Source organism: Pogonomyrmex barbatus, unplaced genomic scaffold (assembly GCF_055798465.1).
Source record: "Pogonomyrmex barbatus isolate J1 unplaced genomic scaffold, ASM5579846v1 scaffold8, whole genome shotgun sequence".
NCBI lineage: Eukaryota > Metazoa > Arthropoda > Insecta > Hymenoptera > Formicidae > Pogonomyrmex > Pogonomyrmex barbatus.
Genome location: NW_028297182.1, coordinates 7,488,247 through 7,510,158, shown reverse-complemented (window position 1 = coordinate 7,510,158; position 21,912 = coordinate 7,488,247). Strand labels below are relative to the sequence as shown.

At 34.3% G+C, this 21,912-nt stretch overlaps 1 protein-coding gene and 1 pseudogene across 1 annotated transcript in view; one reads left to right on the top strand and one right to left on the bottom strand.

The window, feature by feature from the left end:
• Positions 1 to 21,912, top strand: part of MESR6 (misexpression suppressor of ras 6) — a 254,116-nt gene that overhangs the window by 33,255 nt on the left and 198,949 nt on the right. The window contains exon 3 of the mRNA XM_089083866.1: positions 11,077 to 11,271. Coding sequence (XP_088939992.1) covers positions 11,077 to 11,271 — 195 coding nt within the window. The remainder of the gene's footprint in view (positions 1 to 11,076; positions 11,272 to 21,912) is intronic.
• On the bottom strand, positions 682 to 5,262 carry LOC105423684 (uncharacterized; annotated as a pseudogene).

Sequence of the window (21,912 nt, the reverse complement as noted above, 5' to 3'; positions counted from 1 at the left end):
CTCGAATTGTTGTCCTGCGAGGCCGCTTCTCACAAAACCGCCGATTAAGCACTATCAGTGTTACCAGGAAGCGGTAGACCACTTCCACGGATTTGCTCGTGCCACCTTAATCCAACGCGCATTTGATCGTATATATTTTAGCTTGGTTTGTGTCTCATACGCAGTGTTATCACAATGCAGCAAATTGAACATACACTATCGAATCGTGCGAATTTTTCGATGACATGAGATATTTTGAAAAATATTAAGCTAAATATATATACGCACAGTCATCAAAATAAATAGCAGTTATATAAAATCTTTCAGTTTATTTAAGTTATTCTAATCTATTCAGAGAAGAAAAGAAAAGGAAATAATCGATCCTGAGATGAGACGAGATAAAGTCGTGATTTAAAACTTGAACTAAAAATCGGGTGCCGTTACTTTAAAACGATGAAAACGATGTTGATGTAAAATTATCTCATTTCTATCGCAGTTTCGTTCATAAATCTGTTACGGGAAATCCGTGTCAGATGAGCTAGAAATAAGCGTGGTAGGCATTTGTGAAAAAATTCGATGAACCAAAAGATTATTGCAACTGTACTTTCCTGGCCTTGCAAGCAGTTTGCCTATTTCCGCGGATAAATGTTCGTTTCTGTGTTCAAGCCGACACGTATTGACCTTCCACGGTAAACTTTACGTTTATATGCACCCGTCCACGACGGATACCCGGGGATAACTGGCTAGCCACACGTCACCGAATCGTGATTCTCGAGAGTTCGAAGTCGATGTTGTAATCCCTATCAAAGCCAGAAGTTCTCGACTTCGTGAGGCTGAGCACTTCTTGTATGCGAACCGACATCTATTTAGAATGAAATACTGTTCCTACGTTGCGAGGTAGTCCCTGATTCCGCTTTCCTTCGCTTCAGAACCGCACGAAACGTATAAAGCTAAGGATTGTAAAATATTTGAAACGTATTTCGAATCTCTTTAACTCATGTTAAAGCAAATTAATATGTATAATTATATATAATTTAATATCCATAATTAAATAATTTCATAAACACATAAATTCAAGTTTTGTATTGGTATAATTATTTACTTCAATAACAAGTAATTATCATACAATATCAAAATAATAAAAAAAATCTAATCGTATATAATAAATATTTAATGATAAATTGTGTCAGTCGTATTGGTCAATACACGAGATCAAATATTGTCTTAAAGGAAATAATTTTTGAAACGATTATTGAGCAATTTTATCTGAAAAAAATGTGTAAAAACTTTTTATAAAACATATACAGGTAATCCATTATCTACTGCTACTAAATCAATATGAATTATTTAAATATTTTATTATTTAATAACAACAGTTGAGCTCTGTTGTAGATGTTTTGAAGATAATTTATGGCAAATACTGCGTCACGCCGAAACGTATATGTTGAAGTGGATGAAGAAATACACTGGTCATGAGAGAACATCCGGTTGCATACGCCAACGGATGTACGACGATGTGTGCGTGAAGTAAATCAAAACTTGACTTCACCGATTGACAGTTGCACGTTGTTCGCGCGGCGAGATTTACCGCAATTCCAAACGGGCTACCAGCAAGTAGCGCGACTTCGTGGCAGACCGGTTGCACTCGGCGGATCTTTAAAGCACCGCTTCGGCCGATGGAAAACACTTGTTAGCGCTCGGCGAGCGAATAAAGTGGTGCCTGTCCGAACTAAATGTAGATACATCTTTTATACGCGCTATCGCCAGCATCTGCAGCCCGCAATCGAGCTCTCTTTTGCTCTCTTTTCTCTTCTGCCGCGCAGTCCACATTGACCTCTTGCTCTATCTCTTTTCTCTCTCTCTCTCTCTCTCTCTCTCTCTCTCTCTCTCTCTCTCTCTCTCTCTCTCTCTCTCTCTTCCCCCCTCCTCCCTCCTCTCTTTCTCTCTTTTTCTATCTCTTTCCCGAGACGTATTGCCAACTGTTGGTATATGACCTGCGGTCAAAGTTTCATGACATCTTAGAGTCTTACATACCGAATTTTTTTTGTGTGCTGACAAATATCGAACATTTTTATTGGTGCACATTTAGCAAGGAAAATGTTTACAATATTGTTTTAATGTCCCCAAGTTCGACTTATTTCAAAGATTATTCTGACATATAAATTATAATTATTTATTTTACATTTCCTTATAATTTATGTTTATATTATTTGTTTATCTCATTAGAAATAAGAAATATAAAATATTAGTTAAACTATGCAATAACTTCATTAATATGTCTACGCTAAGTTTTATTTATAAAACGTATATATAAAATATAAATTAAAATTAAAATATTCTGCATGTAGTAAATTAAAGTAAAAATTTGAAGTCGATATCCGAGGCGACATTTAAATTTAGAGGAATAGAGAATTTTTCTCCGACGTAATGCAAATTATTCTAATCGTTAAAAATCATCGTTCCAAAATCATATCTGATAGCAGTTGTAGCAAAAAAGATGAAACCGCGATAAATAGTATGATAAGAACGCACACTCTATGATATCATTACACATCTCTTCGTGACATGAGTCACGTAAAAACGAAAAAACACATAAGGACTAGCTTCACGGCTACAACTGGACTGGGTGGACAGAATAAGCTGCACGATGGCGCGACCACCAACGCCTAATTAATACCGCGAGAGTTAATTATGCCACGAAGCAAGACAATGTTGTCTATCCTCTATCTACTGTATGCAACATGCTAATAACAGGTAGTCATAGGTTTACTTAACTAGAAGCGCTACAGGTGTTCGCAAAAGTGTTATAGTGTTTTAGCGCGGTGCAGCATGAGCCACGAGTCATTGATTAGAGAATTAAAGGTCAGCCAGGCATAATTTACGTCAGGATATTTGCAGCGTCGATGAAGGAAGAGAGCACGAATAAGCTCGAAGACGGCGAAAAGTATGGCGAATAAACGTAGAAAGGCGACGGGCAAAAAATTTATAATGCGCGCGTTAATGAGCACGATGACAGTACAGATAATATAATAAATAAACATGAAAATCTTCATGTTGCAAAAACCAATTACGTGTCGCCGCTGTTGTCACCGTCGCCGTTTAATTATATTGTATAATAAACGCTGACTTGTATCTTATCAATTCTCCCACCCCTATTATCCTTTTAATTAAATTAAAAAAATATGAAATTAATTTAACCTTTTTTTCTACTACGATATTATCAATTCAGCAAGTCGTTATATTCCACATCATGGTAGGAAATAAAAGTATCAACACATATGTACATATGCAAAAAAAATTGATACGCGTTTCAACTTATTTAAAATAAAGATCTGTTAAAACATATAATTTATATACTTAAAATACGAGAGTTAATTCAACGAATCCCTCTGAAAAGATACAAAGAAAATTTACATTATAACATTAATGTACGTACATGACGTTATTAGTTGCGGACAGTCACGTAGAAAATTGTCTTTTAACGAGCGGTCGTTTCCTAGATTTTTCCGGCAGCTTTTACAGTCTCATCCAGGGAAAGGCGTCGATTGCTCGCATAAACAATAGGACGAGACGCATGTTCGCGGATGTATCGCTCGCGATTTCCCGGCGGACATTATACATAATTAGAAGCGCGGATACCGAGACGGGGAGCAAACAATGGACGGCTCTTTTCGCATGCGACTAAATACGTCAGCGGTATGGTAATTGGCCGACAATTACCAGCCGTAGAATCGCAGCAGCGTTAAGATGGTATAGCCCAGTAGCACGCAAATATAGGAGCGAAAACTTATCTCGTGTAATTTATTTCGACGAGGTTGAGACCGTCGTGTTATGCGATGTAACGTCGACATTGTTCTCGAGAAAGGAACAGAAAAATGCGATTAGGCAAAGGCATAATCATGACAAAATAGGCATTATCCTATTTTATTTCTATATATATATTCTAATGAAAGAGGAGAGAGAAAGAAATGATACAAACTAAATTTTCTATATTAGCATGCATTAAACTGCGACTTTCTTGGTAATGGTATATAATATTATAAATTATTTTAAGATTGAATGATGAGACCATCAATATTCTAAAACGTCATCAGTGTATATGTTTAGAAAAGATTGTAATTTTCCAATTGATTAACTTTCTACTGCTATGACACAATTTACAATTAAAAAGAAAATGATTTATTTTATTTCATAAATTCACACATTATTAGGATTCTAAGATCTGTGAGATTAAAATGCATATATTTTGCTTAAAGATTACAATTATTATGTCTATACGTAATTTACGTAATTCTAATAATAGTTTATATCAATCTTTCTCACGCACAAACACACACAATTCTTATAGATATATATTTTTTTTAAATATTTGTCTTATCTTTTTACAAAATTAGAGACTAGTGTTTTTTAATAAATTCCTGAAGATATTTCTATTATAATTATTATAACATTTATACACAATTTTTGATATCATTGTTGTAATTTGGATGACCGCATCGATACTGTTACAAAGAGTTATCCCTGCTATTCTTTCTTGAGAGAGAGAATTCCCCATTCCGCACACGACCCGCTCACTTCTCAAAGAAGCTCCGTATCTCTGCGTCGCGCAAGAAGATGGAACGCAACGGGCTCTTTTTTCGACGGAACCCTGACGCGGTGGCACTTTAACTTACCGGCATTTCAGCCGTTCGATATCGACAAGAAAGGCGTACGAGGCGAGATCTACCGACGAGATACACGCGAGACGCAGCGGGTGAACGCGGCTTGTCGTCACTCGTCAGCAAGCCGACAAGGAAGGGGGGAGAGAGAGAGAGAGAGAGAGAGAGAGAGAGAGAGAGAGAAAATCGGCGGATATTTTGTTCCTTTTGCAATAGTGTCTTCTTTCCCCAACGCCGCTCCGGCAACACAGGAGAGGTTCATAGAAAATTCTATTATTCTATTCTTATCATCGCGTTGACACGTGGTGCCCGGTATCGACAGACGGATACATAATGCAACGTGAGTTTCCGAGCTTGCGCGCGCGAGTGCATATCTACCGGATGCGGCCACCACCGAGCTTGCATACTGAGCACCAAGACCCGTCTACGAAGAGGCCCTCCTACAAAACGTGCTGACTCGTCGTGACGAACCGTCGCCGCCGCAGCGCGCTGGCGCTTTCTCAACGTGGTGCGACGTGCCGTGCGACGTTGATCGAAGAGAGGGTAGACGACTTGACGTCTTTACGAGCAACGACAGTATTCGGTGGGATTTCCGTACGTAAGAAGGCACATTGTCACCGGACATAGAACGCAGAGAGCCGCTCGGAAATCACGAAGAGACTTTTAGACTTAGACTTACATCAACTCCTTGAATTTATTTTTATTCGCATGTGCAAACATTCCTACGTTTGTTCCTATAAATTTATTAAACCTCGTTTTATATATATATAGAAGAGATAAATGTGCAATATATATCAATGCCGAATATTAAACGGAGATAAAAATATGTTAGAATAGCTCTGAAGTATGTGTATTCTTGTAATTCATACTTATTCTGCAAGGGGATCAAAATTGTCCATGATTTAGGCGTACGTAAAAAGTTTGTCCGTGATTTAGGCGTACGTAAAAAGTTAATTTACACATAGTAGGAAACATGTCATGCGTGAGGGAAACGGTTCGTGTATGGAGCGGAGGTTTGACATATGCGCAAAATTCGAATTCTCGCGCGTACCGACGGGGGGTATCGTTTTAATTAATAACAGGCCGTCTGCCGCGCCCGGCCCCGTCCGTGAGACTAATTCGCCATGTGCAAGAACAATGCATCAGGATCGACACCCGAGAGAGAGATCGGCCATGCACACAAACGTATCTCGAGCTCACGCGGCGTCGTTGATTGCGTGTCGCGGATGTGGATTTGCGCGCGCTATTGAAAGACGACCAAGCGCCGTGAGTGAGGGCAAGCGCGCGCACGCTTCGAAATCCTACTAATTCAATGGATATCAGCGTCATCGAGCATCGAGCAACGAGCGTGGGCAACGCCCACGCGTTGCGTAACACGTATTAATTAATTATCGACATGCGCGAGCCTGAGCGCGGGGTGAGCGGGACGCGACACGGGGACGCCATAAAAAAAACGTGACTTCTGCGTCGAATCTTGAGTATTCACTTTGGTCGCTTGCGTAATGTTCGCTATATGCAGACTCATTGCATTGCTCGCGAGCGAATGCGTATCGAATCGAAAGAAGCAGATAATTTGTGATTGTACAGATGTTGTTTCGCTGTCATGTATTGAATTCAGTCTGCTATAATAAAAAACTACTTCAGCGTCCTATTCACTGAAAATAATGATAGAAAGATTTTTTTCTTGAATATGTCGATATGTGCTAATATAATGATATAAAATCAAAATTCTGTTCAGGATTTTTACTTACAAGATATTAATGCCCTCAGTTTTATATTATTGTTACATCATCATATATATTAATGTATTTATATATCGTGCATATCTTAGAGAACGTTAATTAATTTAATAACAAAATAGTATAAGATGAAACTAAGAACGTTTTGCTAATCAGAATAACTATCAATAATAAAAATATAAGTATCCTGATCAAATCTATCAAATAGATATTCGATTTACATTGAGAGATATCGTAATTTTAAACTAATCCCCGTACAGATGACTGATCCGCACGTTCATTTGGGTTTAGCGAAGCCATGAATTCGAACTCGCTGTACTGCGATATTGGTGCACATACAATACCTATATGTCATATACATTTATATAAGATTAAAATCAGATCAAAATTAAAAATAATAACCGTAAAAATAAAGCTCGTCAAAGCATGTTTAATATAAATGAAAGAGAATAACGTGAAAGAGAATAATTAAAATTTATTGTTATATTTAATACTATCGAAAGATGTGTATTAACTATTTACAATTGAAAAATCTTTATAATCATCTTGAATTTTATTAATAATCTACGTAGAGACCTTTGATCAACTCTTGATCGATTCATGTGCTGAATTTATTCAAATTTCCTAGAACGAATGGAATTTCGTAAGAAATCATTCGCATTTACGCGCTACTTGTATGTATATTGTACAGCTAGCAGGCGTAAATGAGTGAGCTGTGATTTTTGTGAAGTTATGTTCTCTCATAGCTGCCGGTGAAAGCACACTAAACCGACCGAGATCGGCGCCACTTTGGATCAAGACAATGCGATCATTTGCATATGGCACTGCACGCCTTAATTGCGGTTGCGACGGCGGTATGTCTGGCGGTATAATTCTGCCGTGTTTAGGCACACATAGAGCCTTTTGCGAGCGGCCACGTGCTCCTCATAGAGCTCGTTTGAGACGTTACTCAGACGTTATTTGTTTGCGCAAATGTAAATTTCATGACTAACTGCCCTTTAAAACGCATTTGAACGCGCGTTTCAAACGCACTTTATTGTTAAGAAATTGCAGAATTGATCAAAATGTATTTATAATTTAAAAACCAAAGAAATGAAAATCAAGAAATAAAACGAATGCTAAAATAATGGCATATACAAGATTTTTGTACAATTTAAAACAATGAAAACATTTTGTATTAAAAATTTTAAAAAATTCTAGGAAAAAGAGAAATAAAAAGATATGATTGAATAGATATGAATTGTTTGGATATAAGATAGGAAAAAATGAAAAACTAGTTTTAGTGTAGAACGATTGAGACAATAATTATTAACTTTATTTAACAATAAAAAAATTTGAATTTTTGTAACTATTTTGCTTGCTTTACATTAATATTACTGATATATTAAAATTATTATATATTAAATTATGCAAAATTAAAACTTTATATATTTGAATTTTATATTTTTATAACATGTACTTGGTGTATGATTCATATATGTAAAAGTAATGCTCGCAATTTTATTCTACATTATTCGGACGAAAAATCTGCTGAAATCGAAGTCGACGGATTATTGCGTTATTGCACTTACGCTGAGTGCAACGTCCGACTTTCGTACTCGATTTAAATTTAGCCGGCAATGACATTTCTCTTTTATGTGTTTTCCTATATTGTAATCTGTAACCGTGGATAGTACGTAACGTATTTACAGTTTATCATATTTCTTCCGTGCGTATGATAAGGAAAGATATGCCGCCACTGGAGAAAAACAACGAATTAATACAATACATCGTGCGCGTTATAAATAAAGTATGTCAGATTACATGAGCAAATATAAAAATGATATGATTGATAATGTACATTCCATTATAAATTTTACTCTTTGTTATTTACGTAATTTTTCAGTGCAGATTTGGATTTGAATTCGAAAACAAAAAGTGATGCTTTATAAGGAAAATACTTAATGCGATTAAATTATACAATCGCATTCAATGGTAGCTGTTACTGCCACGAATGAAATATATGTATAGCGCAATAACGTTACGTTCGAAAATATTAATCCTTGTATCGAGTGGAAAGTTCTTAACACGTATGCAATTTATTCGCGTATTATGCATATCATATAATGGAGAACTTATACGAAGGAAGTTTTAAATGTTAATGCATGCCTGCGAGGCAGAAAGAAGGAAAAACTATCAGAGATTATTTGAAAACAATATGACGCAGGGAAATTCCTTCGATAATTACTTGCCGTTGTCTGCAGCCTGTAGCTTTTTCTTTGTTTCACTAAATATAATACACGAGACAATTTATAAAAAGACATTACTCGACGTTTTTTTCTACTTTATTTGATTCAAATATTATGTATCTTTGTACATTATAATATTATGAATCTTACTTTTTATAGGTCTCGCTTGTCTGTCACTCGTACAATAAATTGTTCAAATATAAATCGTAAGTAACTTTTATAATTGTTTTGTTTTGCAATCATTCACCCATCTGTAATATTTAAATATTATAATATTTACAAAAATAGAATTATTATATGTTTTCTAAGATAATTATTAGAAATTAATGTTTATAATAATTAATGTTTGTAATATCGATTATATAATTATATATAAATAGATATAATTAATTTAAAATATCAATTCTTATATAATAAATATAAATTTTGTTAGTTTGAAGAAAAGAAGACACGAAGAAGGTATTTTTTAGTAAAAGATTCTAATCAATAACACATTTACAAGCATTATTTTCATTGACATCATCGTCAACTCGATTGCAAGCAGTCTGGTTCAGAGATCATCGCATTAAATCAGACACAAGACTGAAGAACATCTGCAGAACGTGATGCGAAAGTTGCGCAAAATGAACGCTCTTATCAGTTGACGTGGCAGAGAGTATAAAAAAATGACTTGCTCCGTTTCAGAAATTTCCGCAACTACATTTGAGCTATATAATCATGCGTAATTTAAGCCTATCTCTAATATTTAATAAGATCAAAATATTTTTAAATCTACATTTTTGACAGAATGTAAGCAATGTAACACTCATTCTCTTCTAGGATTTGGAATATATATATATATATATATATATATATATATATATATAAAATGTTAGTTACAATTTCTTTCCGTCTAATTTCCTAGTGAAATTGATTGGTTTTTTTGAATATTGCATGATTCATGTTATATCTATTAAAAAAATTAATAATTCCAATAGTTTCCAATTTATTCATTTTTTTCTTTTAAGCAAAATACTGAATAAAATAAAATGTGACGATAAAAAATATGAAATATTATATAAAATTAAAAAGAGAGATCGACACTATGTATAGATGAACTATCATAATAAAATTTTCAATTCGACATAACATAACATAACATTCATATTAAAAGATAATTATTCCGCAAAGATTTATTTTGAATAAAACTTTATCCCTTTACGATCTTAATATCTTTTTATATTTTAAACATGTTTATACAAATTGATCGTAAAATGCTTTTGAAAGCTTGCTAGCACATCGAAAAGCATTACAAGCTTTGAGAGCCACTGCTCACTCTGATTGTTGGCTTTTCCCCTCCTTCCATTTCTTCCCCCCTTTTTCCTCTCTGACTCGCGATAGTATTGCAGCTCACCCCGCGCGCGCCGTTGTATTTCATTGTTGTGAACGCATGCAAATTGCGATCCCAGTGCCGGGTCCGAGTATCAATTCTAACAGAATTAATTCGAGTGCAGTCATTGTTTTTTGCACGTCACAAAAAACCCTCTATACGCGGGCGGCATCGTTTTGCCCCGCTACGAACAATATCCGGTTCATACGAATGGTTGCGCACGTCGCCGATCTCTCCTCGCTGATCATCCCGTGTCTTCCTATGGTGGTAAAATCCCGTTCGAAAATTGGACCGAACGGGCCGTGGATTGTCGAGATATAACATCGGCAATCGATCATTTTATTGGTAATTATCGTCAACGTTTTGCCAGTGATGTCAGCGCTCAGCGAACAGCGTCAAAAAAAGGATTGAGTAATATAGCGTCGCTAATTCGCAAAACTGAATGTCCATGTTTCATCACGCGATAGCTTCCAGTGAATAACCTCGCTTTCAGTGACAAATAGCCAAAATAGTACGACTATTGGCGATGAAAAATACAGGAAATACTAAAAGTTATAAAACTGCGCGCACCACCATTTACCGTCAGTTATATCAAATATGTGATATGTAAAGTTTTATAAATTAAAATGAAGTTGGAAAGAATATTCGATAATACTGAAAAAATTAACTTATAAAAATCTTAGTGTAATAAAAAATATTTCAAATATCAAAATGTTATCTAAAAGTATATTGTAGGCATTTTTTTGTTGGTACCGTTGGCGAGCTGCTCGATTCGTGAGCGGATAGGTATGAATCTGAATATTTTTGTTCCGTTTGGAAAAACAAAGAGATAGCGAACACTCTTTTTCTAAAAACCGATGATTGACAGCCCGGACCTCATTGAATATCGTTTCGCGCCCGCCGACCCCCCCCCCCCGAGAATAAGCGGGGTCCTGAACGCGGATCCGCGGATCCTTAGTCTCGCCCGAATTTCGTCCCGAAAAGCTTGAGGTCAAAAGTGATATCGGTAGCTATCCGAAAATCATTTGAGTTAATAAAAAGCCCACAATATATTAAAGTTGATACATAATTATAATATGAATTGTTTGTTATTTGTGTTGCAGAAAGATGACTTTGCAGCCATCGGCTCAACATTGCGCCAATATCTTCCTGAGAAAGATACTCCATACATTTTAGACATCGATCTTGACTTCTTTAGTACTAAAAATCCGTTCAAAAATCTTCTTGAGCGCGTAAACCTCTATGAGAAGTTGACTCCTTTGTTCATATATAGGAGGCCGGAATCAAACGATCCAGAGGTGAGTTTGTCTTAAATTTACATAAAAAAGAAAATTAAATTTTTAAATTTAAAATTATTAAATTATTTAATTTTTAAGGTAATGTTATAGTTATAAGACTATAACATGTACTATAACATGTATTTTCTTTTTAAGTTTTATTTTTAATAATAACAAATTTCAATTTGTTTCAATTTGTTCACTAAACAATAATTCGAACTTTATTCTTACTGAATAAAAAAGTAACATCAACTAAATAAAAAATATTACTCTTGTATAAGGCTGTTATAATTTCTAAAAATTTAGAGATATAACAAACGTTAATATTAATATTGGTTTAATATAGAAAATGTTCATCATGTTTCTTTTACAAATGGTATAATTAAATATCATATCTTAAATGACACGCCGCCTCGCTGCAAACTTACTAAAAAAAATTCTGTTTTACTTTTTGCTTATTTGAATTAATTAGAAATAATTTGATATTCTTAAACAAGATTAAGAGAGAAAAATATAAGGGGGTGGGGAAGAAGCAGAGTATGAAGGTATTATCGGTCATTAAATATCTGATTTCGCGGAAGTTTCGATCGAACAAGGAAACGAGGGGGTGAGAGATCAGATAAACCGGGTAGCTTTTGAAGCGATGGAATTTCGCGAATTAGAGGATGAGAGCTACCGACAACGAGCGGAAGATTTGCGAATAATTAGGTGGACCGACAATGGCCGGGGTCCCGTGGCAGGCCGGATACACAATGTGGCCTGCCACCAGCGGGATAATAGACAGAGAAGAACGACTCTATGGGGTTTTAGGATTCGACGGACATAATGGCACTGGTCTATTGTCTACGTAGCTGCAGACTGCCAACATCCGCCTCCGGGGTCGGTCATGTCGGCTCATCTGCATACCAGCTTACAACCCTTCGGCCGTTTAGTACCGAGCATCGAAACGCTAATTCTGCTCCGGCCAGGCCATTCGTCAATGAATCCCGACCCCGCGTTATTAGTACTGTTATTTGAGAAAATAAACCGTCCTCGCTATTCTATTTCGTTTATTAATTAAAATCAATTTAACTCGCTTTTTCAATTAATATAATGCTCGATATATACGATTTCAAATGTGAATCGTTCTCGATACAATTTTTGGATTTTTATTATCTGAAAGATTTGCAGTGGATTAAAACTGTTTTAATAAATATAGCACCCGGCAAGCGCGCGATAAGATACCCCCGCCCGGCGATCATTGTTGTTAGGCGCGTGAGGAATTGTTTACTTCAAGCAGCTCGTGCGTAGCTATTGCCGTGCGTAGCTATTTAAAGTAAACAATTCCTAGTAGAGTATCTTATCGCGCGCTTGCATTTGCCGGTGAGCCGGGCTAATACGGTGATTTTTAATAATTAATATCTCGATTATTATTGCGAATATCACAAAATGGTATGGGACTTTTATGTTCATCTCGGTCCCATCTATTTTTTTACGAGCGATGGCGGAAGTCTCGCGGAACACCCTGTATATTATCAGTTATTGGATATTTTTAGCATTACTGTTTATAAAAAGGCGATCATTGAAAATATATCCAATTGTTCTTATTTTGATATAATCAGAATATTTCAATGCATACGAATTAATAACAAATAATATGGATTTATACTTAATTAATAAGTAATTGTAGGTATGTGCAAATTCTTTCACTAAATGATGCATCAAACAGATTATTTTAAGTTATTTTATTTTACATTCCATTCAAAAATCACATCGTGATATTATATAAACTTTTCCGTTTACATTTTGGAAGTTATATTATCATGGCAAACAAGATATAATTTGTTAAATCAGCTAAATTTTGCTTGAATAACTATTCGCGGTTATAGTTGTGTATATTTAATTACCAGATTATGATAACTAACATCACGTGTTGAATGTATAACAAATTTTGTCAATGAAATAGGAATGTTAATTGCATTGTCATGCAACAGCATGTCATTTGAATTCATAAATTATGAATAAGTTTCACATGTTTAAATGAATATATATATATATATATATATATGTATATATATATATTTATAAAAAAAACTGAATATATAACTATTATATATTTACTATTTTTATTTTAGATTTTAAATAAATAAAAAAAAATATATATATTTTTATTTATTTATTCATAAATTGCATTATAACAGCATTTGATTGAAATTTGACAACAAATTTTAAAAAATTTATAACAAATGTTTTAATGATATAATAACATTATTTTTTTATTATTTTTATATATTTATATATTTCAAATTGATTACATAAATTGTATCTTTATGTTAGTTTTTATATTATATTATTTGTATAAGGGTTTGCACATCTTGCACCTATAACCAATCTGGTAAACGGCTGTTGCATATCTTGTGAATCCTACTTTGCATACCTCCATTTGTCGAAAAGGTTTTGATCCAACGAACAGATCATCTGTAATTTCTCACGGAGTTCCATGCCGTATGCATCCTGCATGTCATTTAGAAAACATCAGCTATTCTCCTATATTCGAAATTGCTGATTTCAAGGCTGAACAATTTAACTTCTCACCGTGGGATCTCGGTAAGACGCATACCCTTGAACGCAGAACGCAGTCAAGCTTTGACATCCGGAATCGCTTACCGTTATGTTAATGTTGCGAATCGGACCATTTAAATGCATGCTGGTTAAATATTTGGGTCTTCTTGGCCTACATGTACCATGGCGGATAAGTCCAGTTTCTGCTTTCAGCACGATGATAATGCAATGCAAAAGAATGATGCAACCGTTGCCACTTCGAACACGTTCTTTAAAAATTCAAATCAACACTTGACTTTTTCTTTTTATTGTTTTTTTATTTCTTTATTTTATACTCTATCTTTTTTTTTTATTCTTTTCTCTCTCAGGAATAAATGAAGTTGAAAAATATACTTGTCCTGACTAATAATAATGTTTTTAAATTATCGAGCGATGATTAATTAATAAGTGTGTCGTAATTCGTTTTGTGAAAATTTTTTATTCTTTCGTATACGTGTGTATGTGTTTATATATATATATATATATATATATATATATATATATATATATATGCAGCTCGCGATGATTTCGATTTAATGTATGCGGGTCAGACGGCGCTACCTGTCTTACCCTGAGAACTCGGCGGTGCATTGTGATTGTAATCGCCGGCTGCAGGTCACCCCGTAGCCTAACTGAGGTCAGGGTCATTCCTGAATTATTTAAATTACGCAATCCACATTCCTTCTTCCAGGCTCGTACACATGCACCGCTTGCGCCACCGTTTGCGATCTTTTATAAAGAATAATAATTATGAAGAAGAATGAAAGAGCGTTCCGTTCTCTACCGGAAAGAAAACAACTAACCGTATATTGTCTACAATTAAAATACGTTTCATGTCATTCTACTTTCAATATTGACTTAATTTATAGCTTAAAACTTGAAAAAAAATCATAATTATTACTCAACAATATTTCACAATAATGGGAATCGTCATAAAAATATCTTTTATGATAATTCCCACTATTGTGAAATATTATTGAATAATTTTTAATTTTTTATTATTTATAGAAGCTTTTTAATAAATTTATATTATATAACATATATAAAATAATGAAATATACATCATTAAAAATGAATATTTTAAGATTAAGTAGGACAGCAATAAAAGATCAAACGTGCTTAACATGATCGCTTTGCGTTATACAATTTTCGGGAGCATGAATCAATTTTTTTTTATGAATTAATCGACATGTACAAAATCTTGGGCGACGGTCCACGGGGTGTACTCTACGCGACTCTTTTCTCAGGATCTGCTACGCGATGTACTGGGATCCCTACGAAAGAAGAAATGACACGAGCGGGGGGTCCAGTATGCAAAGCAAGACCCGTTTTTGGGCCGCCCTGAATATTGATGTATAGCCAAGTATGTAGATGAGCGTGAGAATGCAGCTCGTGCCGGATGGTGACGCGAATAGGTGAACCGGAAGTAAGCCAGTTCCCCCATGCTCTATGACTCTTGGTTGCTTTTGCGGTGCATTCATTTCTCCAGTGCTGTACTTTTGCTATCGACTTTTACGAACGAAGACAATGCAAAAGTCGAAGTATTGTCAAAAACTTAACACTAAAGAACTCGTACATATTTTACGATATTTTCAAAACTATATTGGTAAAACATAACGTTATTATTATTATTCATTTAAGATAGTAACATTTACAATTATTTTTGATGTTATAATTTATAATCTCGATATAATATCAACAATCTGTATTTCAAGTTTGTTATATAATCTAGCAAAAATGTATATTGTTTAACAATGCGTGAGGCGTAAATCTCAGGCTAAATTGCCACTCGTGGTTTCAAAAGCGGAAGCGAGCTATTCTGCTAGCATTTGTACTCTGGTTCTACCAATTTCGCCAGAATTTATTGTATTGATCTAGTTGTTTGACTAGAATAACCACAGAATATTCTGATAGAATAATACATGGTTTACCAACGTATACATATATATCGTGTTATTGGATCCAACAGGTATGAAAGTAATATTACCAAAATATTGATCGATATAACTTTAGGGGACACAAAAGTTCATGTTTTAAATAAATATTTTTTATTTATATATTTTCCAAATATTTTTTATCTTTTAGAAAGAGTATTATGTTATTTAAAGTTGTAATTCGATGCACAATTTTCTTTCTTATCTATTTATCATACTTATACTTTTTCTATCTATAATATAGATTTTTTAAAAATATTTTATCATTAGTAAATGCAATGTTAGATCAATTTTTCAGCATTCAGTTTGTTTCTATTGATGAATTCGAACTTTGCGACATATTAAAGATGAAATCTTAGCAGAAAATGCAGTAACGGAATCAAAGAACAATAATGCCACCTTTGGCGAGATTTTATCACCCTTTCATTCCTTCATCTCTTTTTTGCACTTCACCTCGCTATCTCTCTTGTTCTTCAGCAGCGACCTTCTACTGCTGAAATATCTATTTAAACCTGCACGGGATACGAAAACGGGACGGAGATAAACAACAAGGAATTAAATATACAATAAAGTGCGGAGTCCGGACAGCGAAAGGGCGTGGTGGGGTGGCGAGGTGGTAAAAGAGGGAAACTCCTTTACCGGCCGCCATTTCGCCTCACTCACCCTCTCGTGCGCCCCAATCCTGGGCCACCCGCATAAATAAATCCAATTGGCTCAAATAAAATGTACGAAACGAAGTCACGCCAATGGCCGGGCTATATTTTATTTTCTCTCATTTTCTCTCCTTCCCCGTACGGCGCTTTCGCTCTTTCTCGCTTCTTCTTCTTCTCCGCCCACTCTCGCATCATCCCTTCCCGTATTCGTCTGTAGTTCTTTTTTTATCTCGTTTCGCTCTCTCGTCCGCCTCTATCTCTGCGACGACGGTAGGATAATTCAATCTCGACTTTTCACGGATTTTCCATCAAAGGAGACATACCGGTTACGAGCTGAGAGATTTCTCTTTCTCAGCGCGTCTGCAGTTGCTCTGACTTTTTGAATCGAAACCGTCCTTATTTCTTATTCGTTCTTACTAACCACGGTCCCTTCCACACTTTCTGTTACCACAATATACATTTTTCAACTTACGTTGATATTTCGTCTTAATATCCGGAACATTATTATAAATGTAACGCTATGTAATATCACACTGTATTTTTAATTAATAATATTTAATGTATTCTTATATTAAAATATTAATATTTTTATCTGGCATTATTACTTTAATTCAATGAATGAAAGAAAAAGAAATTAATCTTAAAATATGTGGCAAAATTAAATGACATGCATTTGTCATGTGATTAGCATATAAAATATTATCTTATAATATCCTATTTATATAATGTATCTATTAATATTTACTTTATCTTAACAAAATTATTTTTATAATAGAGATTATTGAGTTGATTGTAATATTACAACAGTAAATGTTATATTAAAATGTATCGCTAATACATTACGATTTATAATGTATGAAACCGCATTAGTTACTTGATATTTAATTAATTTGCAACATAATATATCAATTGCACTACTGCATTCAACTAAATTTTGAATTTAGCAATTATACGTAATAAAACTTTTTAAATCGATTCTTTTAGATTTTTCTTCGATATTCTTGAATTATTATATAAAGTATCTCGAATAAATAGATAATTTTTGCCTTCCAAAATTCGTAATCATGATCGATATTTCTAATGTTTATCAGTGAAAATGTATTATATAAATCTTTTTTTCATACGAAAATATACTTTTCCACGTGGATCAGAACACGTGCAACGATGGTTTCTTCATTAACAAGCCGCGCGGTCTTCGTGGAAGGAGGCAAATTTCGTTGGGGCAGGTCACTTTCGTAATTACCTCCTCTCACGGAAGTCCCAGCTCGAACTTCGGTCTCGGCGACGGAGGCGGCGGAGGAGGTGATGGTAACGGCGACGACCCTCCTCAAGGTCGTCTCTCATCCCCCACAATTAAGCCCTCCAACAATTAGATCGATAAACGCAAGGAGGCGCCCTTTATGCTTCTCGTGCTGAGGCGTTTATGCGCTTCGTAACACCCGTGACTCTCTTTTCCTTTCTCCCGTCCTCTCTCTTTCATTCGCATTCTATCAACGATAATGAAGCACTGAAATTACAATATATTAAGATCGGTTCGAGATCTCTTTAATAATGTTACCTCCGTTTTATGTATAATCTTTGATTAACCAAATACTTAGTGTTTATTACAGTCCCGTAACTCGACTCGAATAGAATATTCAAAGAAAAAGAAAAAGTATATAAACGAAACATTTCACACATTATTTACTGTATTTTAATTAAGAATAAAATAATTAGTTAATGAAGAAGTTACTGCTTTATTGGATGCAGCAGCAATACTTTCAAAATCTTATCTACATTTATTTATTCAAAATTTGAATAAGTAAAAGTAGAAAAATTTATTAATTAGTAGAAAAATTTATTAATTGTGATTATAAGAATAGAAACAAATTATTCTATTTATTCCTTAAATTCTATTTATTTATTAAATTTTTATAATTTTAAATTATAAATTACTATTTATCACCATCATCATCATATCTCTTTAGTTATGATCTTCTGCTTGCAAAGTGATATATTTATTCAATGAGATATTAATTTGGAATTTTAGAAAAACAAGAAACTGGTTTTCTAAACAAATGTTCAATAATTTCTAATATTGAAAGTATAAAGTTGATAGAATGCTCTCTGACTGATTTAGCTACAGGACGTAGTCCTTAGAATTCTATTAACTCATGTTGGAATTCTGAAATGTTAAAGCATTTGTGTGTGTGGAAGAGTTAAAGGGGTTTGTATTATGTTCGGCGCACCCCTAGAAAACCGGATAAGAACCAACATCGCCATCTATCGTAGGTGATAAGAACGAGGGTTTCCTTTGCAGTTTCCGGGGAAGCCGCAACCCCGTTGGGTGACGTGACGAGCGACACCGACGCCATGCATCCAAGATGGCCGCGGATCGTTAAACGGTCACGCGCAAGCTCCTCAGGGGTTAGAGGGATGGTTTGGGGGTGTCTCTGCTTCTTAATAGGGTCGAAGAGTAGTTACGATCTCAGATCGTAACAACTAACTTATCAGATTGTTTCTACTCAATATTAGCCGTTTAACATGTGCGAAGTGTTGCAACTAAGTCATAATGTGTTGATTTTCTATCTATTTCTATTAAATAACACATACTTTTCCTTTATTAAAATAATTAGATATATTTAAAAATTCATAAACAATATATATCAGTATTTCAAATTAGGTAGAACATAGACATGTAACTTTGGTTTACATAATTGTAATTTTTTCACAAAAAGATTTTATTATAAATTATGTCTTAATTAAATTAAATAACGTTAACGTAAATTAAATTCATTGATTGATAATTATATTATTTTTTAGAAAAATTAATAGAAAAATTTGTAATTAAATCATACTTTACATTTTCGAGATATTTTCGACATATACAACTTCTTCCTAAACTGTTAGCATATTAATCTTTTTAGTATATATTACATAATATTTTTTAATATTATTTATTCATGCTATATATTTCTCCCACTCTCTACATCTGTAAAATCAAATTTTTAGAAAAGTACATGTTTTTTTTTAAATTTAAATACAATACATTATCGATTATCAAGTATGAAAATAATATGTATAACGATAAAATGCAGGTTGCGAAATTTCCTTACACGTCAACGACCAATATTTAATACGCTTCATAAATATGGTGAAGGTTATCGCCCTTTCGTCGCGAACAATTGAAGAAATGACAATGGTCATTACCTTGAAAAAGCGTAAAGAGCGATGGGCGTATACGATTGTAGTGTGCTTACGCTTTTCAGCATGAAGCTCGTTGCCCTCCTCGCGGAAACACCATTTCTTCACCGTACATATCCGTATTTAAGTACTAAACGAACGCAATATAGTATTGCACATGTTAACGTTATGTATTGACGCGTCACGCATTCGACACCATATGATATATCGGAAGTCGTTGCTCGATCGAGACTCTCGTCGCACTTTTTTACGCGGCGATGCGTAAAATTGCGCACGTGAATTTCAACCCGTTATTAGCGAGACGGACAACTGAGGATAGCTCAATTTATTTAGCCTGTTAGCCTTATTTAAAATATATATTTTTGTAATATTAATATTATTATATTGAAATTATACATTTAAAATTTTGTCTCTTAATAATTGATATTTATTGAATTTCTATAGCAAATTATAAATAGATATTATAAATCTAATTGATTGATGAAAATTTCAGAGATCAATGCGAGTTACAAATAATTGTATAATTCTTTTCTAGTTTGTTGATTCTGTGAGAGTTCTTCCAACTCAGAGAGTCCGGAAGATTCACGTTATTTGGAACAATGCATGTCGCGTAATGTGAATTCGTAGCACTCATAATAGCTCAGTTCTTCTCTTCTCGCACATTTTCACATTTTTCTGATTCTCGCATAAAATGTTATGCCTTGAAAAAACGTATAAAGTTTCCATGTAAACAATGGCATTTCTCAATGATTCGTCGATTAAAATTACTCGTGAAAGACAAAAAAAAAATGACATCATAGCTATATCGCGTTTCCCACGACACATGTGTACGTGCCTACACATTTATCTATAAATAAGTCTCTTGTGCATATCGGAGAGTTTACGTGCGATGAAAATGTCTATAGACTTACTTGCTATCGATCTTGTCGTTCTAGAGCGCTGCCTAGAGCGATACGTCGTGACACGAAGCGACGTTTTAACGATAGTGATTACTTGTGATAACAACGGATTTGCCGAAACTCTGATAAAATGATGAACTCTCTGGAGAGTTCTACGATCATCGCAGTAAAAAAAGAGTGATGTATTTTAGATATTTTCCGATATTTTACAATGCAGATATTGTATCGCAACTTTATAATTGCTACTCTCTTCATTACGCAGGGAAAATAATCCGACCTCGGCTTTCGAATTAATGTGCAATTTATTTTAATTTAAACAAGTTAACACTACGATACTGGTTTTTATTTTGTTTACTATGATTATTATTTTAATATCAATTAATATTTGCGACTGCATGTTTTTTATTAACCAACACTTGACGGAGACGAGAATCTATTTAGAGAAAATTGCAACTACAGTTTTTTTTTTTTTTTGAAGTCACAAACTGATTATGTTAATAAAAACGCGTGGAAAAAACAGGAACTATTTAGCTTTTGTTAAATGATCGCTAATGATTCTGAGCGACGTCATAGATAGGAATAGAGAAGATCGTTCTGTTTGTCGGTTCAAAGACTGACGAGTATCTATGAAAAGAGTCTTGATTGCGGGATAAATCGTCGGAATCTTGGTTGCCGTAATGCGTAATGCGTAATGCGAATTCCTTGCTGATTGCGAATAGTTGTGTTTAACAGTCAACCCATTATCGATAGCAGATGTTGCGCGGAAGAGTGCTAATGTTTCGTAATGAATGAGATTATTGTGTAAGTGCAACTATTATATAATCAATGATTATGCGTATTATAGACCGCACTATTGTTATCGAGTTATCGAGTTCAGAAATAATCATCTTGATAAGCAGATCTATCTAAATACTATCTTGAGCATCTATAAAAGAATAATTCAAATGTACATACAACTTGCATCGCTTGTCTACTCTACATTTTACATTTTATAATGTGAAAAAAATAATTACGAAATTATTCTTTTTTTTTTTTTTATTTTTGACAGGACATTTTACTTTTAGATATATATATTTTCTGTTGATATATTTGAAACTTTTCAACATATATTACATGGAGAATTTTGTTTATATAACAAGCGCTTTTTTATTTCAAATAATCAAAAAAGTTTAATTAACGTTTTACAGAGGGTTTTGTATGCTTCTCGAGTAATCTTTCGGCGGTACGGTGTGTCTCTCGGTTGCGAATTCGAATTGCGATCCGAATTGCCTTTCTCTTGGCGCAATCCGTAAATCAACGGCGAGTCTAAAATCACAGGGGCGTTCAATCCAATTGAACTCCATGGCGGCCCTCGGTGTCAATGACTCCGGGGGACCGTATGTCGCAAGCTTCGAGCACGGTTGATTTCGATCA